General features: G+C 43.9%; 1 protein-coding gene across 2 annotated transcripts in view; it reads left to right on the forward strand.

The window, feature by feature from the left end:
- The window catches only part of AGGF1 (angiogenic factor with G-patch and FHA domains 1), a 45,357-nt gene extending 35,607 nt beyond the window's left edge, over nt 1-9,750 (forward strand). For both annotated transcript variants that reach the window (XM_077462578.1, XM_077462576.1), the window contains exons 11-14: nt 388-470; nt 1,365-1,492; nt 2,704-2,803; nt 5,978-9,750. In XM_077462578.1, coding sequence (XP_077318704.1) covers nt 388-470; nt 1,365-1,492; nt 2,704-2,803; nt 5,978-6,169 — 503 coding nt within the window. In that variant the 3' untranslated portion in view covers nt 6,170-9,750. The remainder of the gene's footprint in view (nt 1-387; nt 471-1,364; nt 1,493-2,703; nt 2,804-5,977) is intronic.
- The last annotated feature ends 3,209 nt before the right edge of the window (nt 9,751-12,959 follow it).

Raw genomic sequence — 12,959 nt, forward strand, 5'->3', positions numbered from 1 at the left:
GGGCCTTACAATAAAGCTGATTTGCAGCTTTACTGTAACTTTACCTAGTTTGTTTGGGCCAAGCTAGCCCAGGTGCCCCACACTATCAATGAATACAAAGCTTCCTCTTACTGGCGGTGGAGATCCTGCCTCACCATCTTCATTGATAGAATGTAAAGCTACCTATGAATGGCTGAGCCCCACTCAGCCCGACCTTATTTTGTTCCAGTTGTGAAACCGGAAGGTCTTGTCTCACACACAGAACACAAGGCTGCCTACTGTATGTAGCTGGGTCTTCATACTGTTTATACAATGTACCCAGTGGGCACACGTTGGTGTAGGAAATAGTTGACGGGGGTCAGCACTTGTGTTTAATATGGGAAATGCTTGATTTTCTTTCATGTACAGTTGGCCCTGTCTTAAGTAAAAAAGAAAAGGAACTACTGAGGCGACGTGGACTTAAAAAAATCAGAGAAAAGTACGGCTTACAGGTAAGAAGCGGTCATAGTATTTTGGCATTTTGACGTTTATATATTTAAGTGGTAGACTCCTGCCAGGAGCTTATTGTTGTCTCTTTCCCACCTGGGGAGAGTCACGTTCTCGGTCGTGCCCTGGTGACCTTTGTTCCTGAACAGAAAGTCAGGAGAAGTCCAACATTTTACAGTTTCTACCAGAACAGAAATGGAGGAGAAATCTTCCAGTGGCTGTCTAAGGTGATTTCCTCTCACTCTCTGTTGGGTCTCAGTAGCAGGAAGTGAAAAAAAAACTTCTAATGTGACACCATTCCTTTTTGTATTTTTAGTTTTGCTTTAAAGTGGTGTTGCACAAAAAATTCATCAAAATTCCTAAAAAAAATAAAAATTTGGGATTTTTTTTAACTCCCCGCTAAATGCCTGTTGCTAGGGGGTCCCTCGTAGTCTGCCTCCTTCAGTGCCTGGGCTGGTGACATCACTTCCCCTCTCAGCTCTGCCCCTCTCCCTCCTGTCAGTCATCGGAGACACGTGACTGGTCCCAGACGACTGTGCGGCCAATCGTGGCGCTGCTAGAATGCCGGCCCCGCGGAGGGGGGGGGGGGGGGAACGAGCGGGGCTTCGTTCCCCCACATCGCTGGACCCAGGGACAGGTAAGTGTCCGATTTATTAAGTCAGCAGCTGCAGTATTTGTAGCTGCTGACTTTTAATTTTTTTTTTTTTTAAGGCGATCTCCTTTTTTAAATACAGTTTAATTCAAGCCCTCAACCATGTTATTTGGCAAAGTGATTAGAAGAAAAGAATAACATTTTCTTTGTGAAAGTGCCTGTTCTTGGGATGATATATTGGTAAATGCACTTCCTTTTGCTGTTTTTGTATACCTTGATGGTAGGTACCTTCTATCTCTCTTATTAGGGTGTAGACCAAGAAGACAACAAAGTGCTGAAGAATCCCAAGTACAAAGACAGAGCAAGCAGGCGGCGAGAGGAGGTGGGAAGTGAAGGCACCTTCCAGAGAGAGGAAGCTCCAGCATCTGTACATGTGTAAGCTTCATCTTGATATATTACAGCTAGGGTGACTTGACATTTCTTTGTGATTTTGTTTTATATGCATTTTTTGCTATCACAAGACTGTATGAGAAATCTAATGGAGGTTCATGCACATGGATACTCCTTCAAATTATTGAGTTCATATGTTTCCAGTGAAGGGTACTGTTAATACTTCAGCACTTTGTCATTTTAGACAGTTGTACGCTTCCAACCGTGAAGCCACGTTTTATTGAAGGCTATTCTGTTTGCAGCATGACATTCCCCTGTGGCCAAAGCCAACTCCATAAAGATTAGGTTTGATAAGTCTGTGAAAGAACTAGGTTTGCACTGATGCCGGTATCCGTGCCGATACTGAGCTTTTGCACTAGTACTTGTACAAATGCTCCCGGTACTTAAAACCGATACCTTTTGCAGTGAAATTTGAGCCCATACAAAATTAATGGGCTGAAATCCCACTGCAAAGCACTGCATGCGATTTTGAACAGGAATGCAATGCAATTCTTGTCCGAATCGCGTGAGGTTCCCCCACCGCTCCTGTGTGAACCCAGGTTTGTCATAGTGACTTCAGAGTGGGTTCACACAGGAGTGGTGCAGGAAACCACATGCGATTGTTAGGAATCAAAGGTATCGGTGAATACATGATTGAAGGTGTGTCGGTACTTATACTCGCCGGTAAAAAAATATGGGGATAACCCTAGAAAGAACACATGTGGCCTGCTTAGCCCTGATCCTCAACCCTATTGAACACCTTTTGGATGAACCGCATATTTGAGCCGAGTCTTCTCGTTCATCATCGGAACCTGCTTTCATAAATGGGCCAAGTGAGCGCAAATTCCAAAAAAACATTCCACAATCTTGTTGAAATACTTCACAGAAGTGCAAAGGCTGTTATAACTGCAACTTCATAATAATGCCTATAGTATTGGAACAGCCAACAAGTTCATATATGTCATGGACAAGTGTCCCCAAACTTTTGACAATAGAGTGTGTATGTACACTGGGGACGAAAAAAGCAAGCAGTGGGAAATCTAATTTCATTTTATAACTTAACTTACAGCAGTGGCTGCCAAAAACTGTGCAGTACATTCCTACTGTTCTCTAAACTACAGCAAAGATCCCAGTTATACATGAATTGAGGCCTACAAATGTCCGGAAGTGAAAGTTCAGTGCTATGAAGTAACAGTGAATGGTTTTCTTTTCTGCAGTGAAATCAGCGACAGCAACAAGGGAAGGAAAATGCTTGAGAAGATGGGATGGAAAAAAGGTGACGGGCTTGGCAAGACTGGTGATGGCATGAGAGATCCTGTAAGCTGTTACATTTCACTTGTGTATTGTCGATTTTATTATATTGCTGCAATTATTAAAACGGACAGGATGTTGTTACTACAGATAAGTAGTCGAGTGTTTGGATGCAGATGTAGAGATTTGCCAAAGGACGGTTAGAGGCATTTATGTCTCTTTACCGATTCTAATCAGACCCATCTCCTAAAATATATGAAAGCTTTACTTTTAGTTGACCAATTTCTGTCTGTAGGACATCATATGACAGCCTTAACTTTCAGTGCCTGGCATCATCCCAGTGTCTTTTATTTATTTTTTTTGTTAGCTGGAGATGCTTTTTTATGTAAAAGCGATCCTAGCAGCTAAATAAGTGCTAGATCACTTTTACATGTGGTGGTGCGGTGGGAGGGGGTCTCCCCTCCCTGGCTGTCTTCGGAGCCATTCTAGGCTCGAGCCCAAGACTAAAGCTGGCGGTCAACTTACTATAGACTGTAATGTCCCCAATCATCTCTATGGTATCGAATAGACCCCAGATGTCTCAGTAAAGAGGACCTGCCACTGCTCCAGTGACAGGGATGTTGTCAATCCATTGTCATAGCAATAAAAGTGATAAGCAAAAAAAATTCAGTAAAATAAATATTAAAAAGTTAAGCTCCCCATGCTCACTTCCAAAGGCAAATGCATATGAAAATGGTGTTTTCACCATATATGTAATGTATCACACCGAATGCCAGAGGAAGAGCAACAATTCTAGCACCTCTAACGACCTCCTGTGTAATTCTAAACTGGTAACCTGCTAAATATCAATGAACCGTGCCACAGAGAATGTAACCAGTGCAGCATCTTTCAGTATACAGAGTAAAAAATAAAGTAGTTTGGTGCTGTTCCATTTTAAAGTGTGACATGTTGGGTATCTATTTACTTAGCGTAGCATCGTCTTTTATATTTTACAAATATCTCTTTCTCTCTCTATCTATATATAAATTCTCTCTCTTTTTGTAAATATTTTATTATATCTTTTCATGTCATGTGACAACACTGAAGAAATTACACTTTGCTACAATGTAAAGTGGTGAGTGTACAGCTTGTAGAACAGTGTAAATTTGCTGTCCCCTCAAAATAACAACACACAGCCATTTATGTCTAAAATGCTGACAACAGGGAGTACGCCCCTAAGTGAAAATGTCAAAATTGCACCAAATTAGCCATTTTGTGTCATGTGACTCATTAGTGTTACAAGGTCTCAGGTGTGAATGGGGAGCAGGTGTGTTAAATTTGGTGTTATCGCTCTCACTCTCGTACTGGTCACTGGAAGTTCAACATGACACCTCATGGCAAAAAACTCTTCTGAGAATCTGAAAAGGATTGTTGCTCTACATAAAGATGGCCTGGGCTATAAGAAGATTGCCAAGACCCTAAAACTGATTTGCAGCATGGGGGCAAAGACCATACAGTGGTTTAACAGGCCAGGTTTCAATCAGAACAGGTCTCGCCATGGTCGACTAAAGAAGTTCAGTGCATGTGCTCAGCGTCATATCCAGAGGTTGTCTTTGGGAAATAGACGCATGAGTGCTGCCAGCATTGCTGCAGAGGTTGAATGGGATGGGGGGGGGTCAGCCTGTCAGTGCTCACACCATATGCTGAAAACTGCACCAAATTGGTCTGCTGTCATCCCAGAACGAAGCCTCTTCTAAAGATGTACAAGAAAGCCTGCAAACAGTTTTCTGAAGACAATCAGACTAAGGACATAGATTACTTGGATCACATCCTGTGGTCTGATGAGACCAAGATAAACTTATTTGGTTCAGATGGTGTCGAGCGTGTGTCGCGGCAACCAGGTGAGGAGTACAAAGACAAGTGTGTCTTGCCTGCAGTAAAGCATGGTGGTGGGAGCGTCATGGTCTGGGGCTGCATGAGTGCTGCCGGCACTGGGGAGCTACAGTTTGAGGGAACCATGAATGCCAACATGTACTGTGATGTACTGAAGCAGAGAATGATCTTTTCCTTCGGAGACTGGGCTAAAGGGCATTATTTCAACATAACGACCCCAAACACACCTCCAAGATGACCACTGCCTTACTAAAGAATCTGAGGGTAAAGGTGATGGACTGGCCAAGCATGTCTCCAGACCTAAACCCTATTGAGCATCTGTGGGGCATCCTCAAATGGAAGGTGGAGGAGTGCAGGTTCTCCAACATCCACCAGCTCCGTGATGTCATCATTGAGGAGTGGAAGAGGACTCCAGTGGCAACCTGTGAAGCTCTAGTGAACTCCATGCCCAAGAGGGTTAAGGCAGTGATGGAAAATAATGGTGGCCACACAAAATATTGACACTTTGGGCCCAATTTGGACATTTTCACTTAGGGTGTACTCACTTTTGTTGCTAGCGGTGTAGACATGAATGGCTGTGTGTTGAGTTATTTTGAGGGACCGCAAACTTATACTGTTATACAAGCCGTACACTCACTACTTTTACATTGTAGCAAAGTGTAATTTCTTCAGTGTTACATGAAAAGATATAATAAAATATTTACAAAAATGTGAGGGGTGTACTCGCTCACTTTTGTGAGATACCGTGTGTGTAATTATATAAATGGATATCTATATCGGTCTATGAGAGGGAGAGATGGTGGGAGAGATGGTGGGAGAGATGGATATAGAGAGAGAGAATGTTGGCTTGGTCGTAAAGTATAACTAAAGGCAAAGGGGTGTGGGTTTTTTTTTTTTTTTTTTTTGGGTTGGGTTTGGCTAGAATAGTGAGGGGATAAAATCATTGTCAAGCTTAAACTACTGTCTGTATCCCCGTTATGGATATTTGTACATTCAAATTGCCTTAGTCACCAGGAATGGAAATTTAAGGTAAATCCAAAATTTTGAGTTGCCACCAGAGTAGGAGTAGAGTGGAAATCATCCAATGGGGAGACTTGTTCCCATGAGAACTGTCTGGGAGGGTATTTTCCTGACATTGGAAAGATATCTGTAGGTTCTTACAGTGAATTATTTTTAATTCTATAATAATTCCATAGGCAATTATGAATCATTAAATTAAGAATTGGTGTAGAAAATCATAGTTTACAGATTAATCTTTTTCTTAATTGCAATACATTATGCTGACTTGTCTCTTCTGAACATTCCTGGATTGTCCATTCATACTTCAGCTATTTATTGACTTGATGAAACCTTTCTTTACTGTACCAGATTCAGCTCCAGCTGCATAAGAAACAGGCTGGTCTGGGGACAAAGAACCCTACCTCCATTGAAGACATGCAGAACACATCACACAACAAGAAGAACTGGGAAAAAGCACGAGAGAGATACGCAGAGAACTTCCACAATGATAAAAAACCTGACATAAAGAAAGCTCCCTCCTGGGTCAAGAGCGCACAATAGCCTCAGTAGATTGATTTAGAATTTTTGTTTTTTCCAAATAATTTTCTTTTATTGAAAAGTAGAAGGCATTTACAGAAATGTTAAACAATGGTTGAACAATAGAGGTATGAAGCTCTGTAATACCCTTGTGTATATAAACACAATCACTTCAACAATGCGTTATACGTGGTGGTGGTTAAGGACCCGACCTGTATTCCCATTTGGTCAATTAGTGGCAAAGGGTAAAGACTCGGAGGAGGGTTTAGTATGCGTTCGGTTGTAAAGTGGATTTGTGAGTCTTGTACTGTGGAGGGAAGACGTAACAAGTACAAGGTGTAACTAGTGCGTAGCTCTGGTTGGGCTCTAATGTGATCTGTGGGTAAAGAGCATAGCTTAGTATGCGTCCTGGGACTAGTCTTTGAGGCGGATGATTTTATGTCTATGTGAAGTGGGAAGGTCGTGCGATTTAAGTGGGTATTGAATTGGAATATTGAAAGGAAGGGATGGGGGGGGGGGGAACTGAGGTAAGAGGGAGGGAGAGGTATAGGGAAATGGAGAGGGAGGAGTGGATGTCTCTGACTTCCCTCAGCTGTTGTCGTTCGGGTGTCGGGGATTGCGGCGCCTCCCGCAGTTATCCAGATCTTCCATGTATTTCCACCTCCTCCACTCTGAGTGATAGAGCTTGCATACCAGACCTCATGTCAGCAATGGCCGCCATGAGTGTGTTCTTGATGTCTGCTGCAACACTGCGGAGGTCATCTAAGTTTACAGCGGGTGATTGCCTCTGTTCTGCTCCCACTCCGAGCGAGCTCAGGAGCGGTGGGGCCTGTGAGCATTTTTACTGATGTTCTTGGTGGGCTACAGATCACCTCTGCCCTATTTTATGGAGAAGAGGAGGGGATGTTTATGAATTAAGACCCTTTTTGTCCTAGGGTGACAATGCTGTCCTCCATGCAGAATACGTATTTAGTGAATGTTGTCACTCTAGGACAGGAAGTGTTACTGGCAGGATCCCTACAAGTAAAGGAAAAGAGGCTGAAAAAATAAAACAAATGCAGCCACTACATCGAAGGACTGGTAAACTGCATTATATTACTTTTTTTTTTTTTTTTTTCCTTGAGTTTAGATATACTATAATGTAATAAGCAACAGGATTCCAGAAACTTTGAGTCTGCTTACTGTTGCTTATTTCTTGTAGTACAGCGACTGAAGAGGTGTTTGTAATGTCAGTGACGGTATTACCAGTTGACATCATCAGATTTTAAGGTCCCTAGTGAAAATCACCTTGATCTGGAAACTTCCAGGATTTCATTTGAGGTACCAGGGTCCTAAGAGCTGCACTTGTGTAACTGCAAAATCATGGATATTTGTGGCTTCTCGAGTCTGAATTTGAGTCGAGTTGTTTCTCGTTTAGATTTAATGACAAAACCACTGTCCTAGTAATTATTTTTTTCCTTAGGCTGTGTCCGGTTCATGTATAATAAACATGTACTATAATACTTCTATGTCTGCAGATGTGCTCTAATATGTGCCGGAGCCAGTTCATATAATATCATTATTAACTAGTGGTAATATGTGGCTTAGCAAATGTAAATATCTCCTGCTATTTGTCCAGTGTCAGAGCAGGAAAGAGGGACAGTCCTAGAGCTCTAAGATATGGGGCCTGAAGCGCCTCTGTTATCCGTACAAATTTATGATGTAGATGGTAGAATTTCTTGCTGAAACCCAGTAAGCTATTTTATGTGTGCTGAAAAGCCGCCTCCAAGATGTTTTATCATTGCTCCATCTAGATATGGTGAATGAATGGGGATATTTACCCTTAAGCCTCGTACACACGATCAGATTGTTGGCCAACAAAGCGTCAGAGTTTTGTCCGACGGGCATGTACCATGAACTTGTCTTGCATACAAACGGTACACAATTGTCAGCCAACAAATCCGAACGTAGTGATGTACTACGAGGAATTTCAGCTCTTGAGCGCCGCCCTTTGGGCACCTTCTGCTAATGTCGTGTTTGGTGAGCATTGATTCTGAGCATGCGTGTTTGTACTTTGGACTTTTGTGTGAAGGACTTGTGTACGCACGATACGAAAATCTGACAACAGATCGTTGTCCGCCAAAAAATTTACTAGCCTGCCATCCAACATTTGTTGGCCGAAAGTTGGACAACAATTGTCTGATGGAGCGTACTTACGGTCGGATTTTAGGCAAACAGTCTGTCATCACGCAATTCCCTGCCGAACGTGTGTACGAGGCTTTACGTTCCCTTTAGTTATACTGTGCAAAGTTTCAGAAGCCACAGCTCCATCTGTTACCCTTATATCCTATTACTAAACAACTCCAGGCACAGATATTTTTTTATGTTAACCACTTAAGGACCAGAAGGTTTTGCCCCCTTCCTGAGCAGGTCATTTTTTGCGATACGGCACTGCGTTACCTTAACTGAAAATTGCACGGTCATGCGACGCTGTACACAAATGAAATTGTCCTTTTTTTTTTTTTTTTTTTCCCACAAATTGAGCTTTCTTTTGGTGGTATTTGCCTCTGCGCTTATTTTTTGCGCTATAGACAAAGAAGACTGACAATTTTGAAAAAATCAAACAAACAATATTTTTAACTTTTTGCCATAAAACATCCAATAAAAAAAAATTCTTCATCAATTTAGACTAATATGTATTCTGCTACATATTTTTGGTTTAAAAAAAAAATGTAAAAAAATAAGCGTATATTGATTGGTTTGTGCAAAAGTTATAGCGTCTACATAATAGGGGAAAGATTTATGACATTTTTATTATTCTTTTTTTTTTTTTTGGATGAAGCCGGTCCAAACTATTTCCTTCCCCAACACTTATGCCAACTGAGAGTGCTGTATAAACTGTATGTAGCATCAGTTTCATACATGGTATACAGCGATCGGTCCTGGCTGCGGTATGAGGACTTCACATCCCATTTCTGAAGGAAAATCAAGTCGGGCTGAGCGCTGCTCATAAATTCACAGGAAGGCTTGTATTTTTTATGAATGAATACTAGGCTTACTGCCTGAGGTGGATAGGGTGGATAATGTCACAATCTCCATCTCATCCAATCAGAGGAAGCCTTTAGTCATCCATAAAATACAAGGCTTCCTATGAATGGCTGACCAGCGCTCAGGCCAACCTGATTTTATTCCAGGAAAGGAAGTCCCCGGAGCATAGCACTGTATGACACTGATCCTACATACAGTATACACAGCACTCCTAGCAGGCAGAACATGTGTTAGTGAAAATAGTTTGGAACTGCTTGGTCCATACAAACTATTTAAAGTTTAATGAAAGCTGGCGTTAGCAATAAATAATGAATTGTTGCATTGTCTTCTCCCTTCACTCACATGCTGAAAATGCTGCTTAAGAGAGAACCGAATTATTATTTTTTTGTATGTTGCATACAGGTAGCAGGATTTTTTAAACAGCGTTCTAAGTTGTGTATAATTGCAAAGGCCAATACTTTATATTGCCTTAGCAAATGTCATCATGCCTGATTTTCTTCTGTGAAGAATTGTACACACTTTTAATGAACTAAAAACTGCACGTGTAAATTTAATAAATCTCAGTCTTTTAGTAAAAAAAAAAAGTATCCTGTTTTTAATTTTTGAGCTTTGGTGTTTTTTTTATTAGCAAATAGGAAAAATGATCATCTGTTTCATCATTGGTTGCTATGTTTTTAGATTTTGTCATCTGCTTCCTGCTCCAAAAACACCCAAATCTGCCCGATTCGAGCAACAAAAAAGGGTCCAGAACTTGTTTGAGCTTCAGGCGACTTGGAGTGGAGATGTGAACCATCTCTATAGAGAATAATGGAATTTTTCTCCCCTCAAGTGTTTTGTAACTTCAGACTTCAAGCTACAAAACGCTCAGGTGTGACCTAAGATAAAGAAAAACTTGTGTGCAGCAGCCGCCCTAATACTTACCTGAGCCCATCTCTATTCAGCGGTGTTGCAGCATGGTCTTGGCTGCCCCGGACTCCTGTTTGCCTGAGACAGCATGGTACCACTGGCTCCAGCTGCTGCCAAAGTGGGTCAGCCAATGAAGAGAAAAAGGGAGCCGGGCCACAGCTCCATGTCTGAATGGACTCTGGGAGCTGCAGCTTGGCTTGGGTGCGCCCATAGAAAGCTGCTTGCTGTGGGGGCACTCAACAGGAGGGAGGGGTGAGGAGCACCGAAGAGGGGGATCTGGGCAAGACCAACTGTACAGAGCAAGTAAGTATAATATGTTTGTAAAGCCTTTTGTAATTTTTTTACAAAAAAAAATTGCTTTAGGCATTTGTAAAGCACGCTTGTGGAAGAAAGCATAAATAAAGCAAATTCACATATGCACTGTTTATTTCTAAGCCTAGGTTTACACTAATGTGCATTCCAATAGTGCTGCCCTTGTGGTCTGCTGCAGGTGTCAATACAAAGTTAACGACGCCCCAAACGCAGTGCGTTTTGCCTACATCAGATCACATGCTACAAAACAACTGTGATGCTGTGATCTGGTGGTGGTGCAGCTCCAAAAAAAGTGAATATACATCTTTGGTGCGAAGAAGCCTGATTTGAGCCCACTCAAATCATACTGCACTGAGCTACATATGAAGTGCATAGGGGTGCATTTCCTGTGCGATTTCACATGTGGTCCATCGTGTGAAACGAGGCTAAAGGCTTTAAGACGGTTTACTTGGAAAAGTGAATCTTGGTGAATAAGATAAAGCTGGGCTTATACTTTGAAGATCAAATTATGTGTTTACAAGGGTATTTGCCTCGCACATTAATACGTAGTCAAAGTGAACACAGCTTTACCTTATTTACGAACATTCAAGGTCTGTTCACAAAGGGGCAACACGACTTTTGGAGACGACTTGAACGCAACTTGGACACGACTTGGGGCGACTTACAAACACGACTTCAATTCGCCCCAGGCCAGGTGACTTTTGCCGTGGTCAACCAGAGAATGATCTCTCAAGGGGGAACTCCACGCCATTTTTAAAAAACACGGCATGGATTCCCCCTCCGAGAGCATACCAGGCCCTTAGGTCTGGTATGGATTTTAAGGGAAACCCCCCTATGCTGAAAAAATGGCGTGGGGGTCCCCCTCAGATCCATACCAGACCCTTATCTGAGCACGCTACCCCCGGCCGGCGAGGAAAGGGGGTGGGGACGAGCGAGCGCCCCCTCCTGAGCCGTACCAGGCCACTCGGCCCCCCCACCCCAAAGCACCTTGTCCCCATGTTGATGAGGACAAGGGCCTCTTCCCGACAACCCTGGCCGGCCAGGGTTGTCGGGGTCTGCGGGCGGTAGGCTTATCGGAATCCGGGAGCCCCCTTTAATAAGGGGGCCCCCGGATCCCGGCCCCCCACCCTATGTGAATGAGTATGGGGTACAATGTACCCCTACCCATTCACCTGTGGGAAAAAATTTTTTAAAAACACAATTTTTAACAAGGGTTAAAATAGTTTATTGCACAGCTCCGGGGGTCTTCTCGCCGGACTCCTCCGCTATCTTCTTCTAGCTCTTTTACTAGCGGAGGAGCCCGGCTTTCTTCCTCGCCGCCGCCCTCTTCTTCCGACTTCAGGGGTCTTGTCCCCCTCTTCGGTTCTTCTTGCCGGGCCACCGCGCCTTCTTCTAGCTCTTTTACAAGCGGTGGCCCGGTCTTCTGTCGCCGCCTTCTGTTCTGTTCTTCTCTTCAGGAGATGTTGCCTTGTCGCTGTCTCCGGTCACAATGACAGGGACGCGGCATGTGGCGACTTATATAGGGACATCGCCGGATGATGTCCCCGCCCATTATGATGTCACAGTCCCAGCATCCTCTGGGACTGTGACATCATAATGGGTGGGGACATCATCCGGGATGTCCCTATATAAGTCGCCGTGTCCCTGTCATTGTGAGCAGAGACAGCGATGAGGCAACAGCTCCTGAAGAGAACAGAAGACGGCGGCAGCGGAGACAGAAGGCCGGCCACCATTTTGTAAAAGAGCTAGAAGAAGGTGCGGTGGCCCGGCAAGAAGAACCGAAGAGGGGGGACCCTTATGTGTTGTGTTTTTTTACATTTTTTTTTCCCCACAGGTGAATTGTACCCCATACTCATTCACATAGGGTGGGGGGCTGGGATCCGGGGGCCCCCGGATTCCGATAAGCCCGCAGAGCCCGACAACCAACGGCCAGGGTTGTCGGGAAGAGGACGTTGTCCTCATCAACATGGGGACAAGGTGCTTTGGGGTGGGGGGGGCCGCGTGGCCCCCCTTCCCCAAGGCACCCCCCCATGTTGAGGGCACGCGGCCTGGTACAGCTCAGGAGGGGGTGCTCGCTCATCCCCCCACCCCCTTTCCTGGCCGGCCGGGTAGCGTGCTTAGATAAGGGTCTGGTATGGATCTGGGGGGACCCCCACGCCATTTTTTCGGCGTAGGGGGTTCCCCTTAAAATCCATACCAGACCTAAGGGCCTGGTATGCTCTCGGAGGGGGAACCCACGCCATTTTTTTTTTTTTTTTTATATATATAAATTTGGCGTGAAGTTCCCTTTTGAGAGCTGATAATTCTCTGAGAGCCGCCTCCGTATAGACGGAGATCCGACTTGGAGGCGACCTCCATCAAATCAATGGGTACCAGTCGCCTACAATTCGGATTGAAGTAGTACAGGAACCTTTTCTGAAGTTGGAGCAACTTCAGTAGTGTGCATTAAGACGGCTCTCATTCACTTACATTGATTTCTACATGTTGTGCGACTTGGGGCGACTTGATGTCGGATCTGAGTTGCCCCTGTGTGAATGGACCCTCAGAGGTGGCTCTAGGCTTTGTGAGG

Source organism: Lithobates pipiens, unplaced genomic scaffold, assembly GCF_037356315.1.
Source record: "Lithobates pipiens isolate NorthernLeopardFrog02 unplaced genomic scaffold, aLitPip1_a1.2 Scaffold_3, whole genome shotgun sequence".
Classification (NCBI taxonomy): domain Eukaryota; kingdom Metazoa; phylum Chordata; class Amphibia; order Anura; family Ranidae; genus Lithobates; species Lithobates pipiens.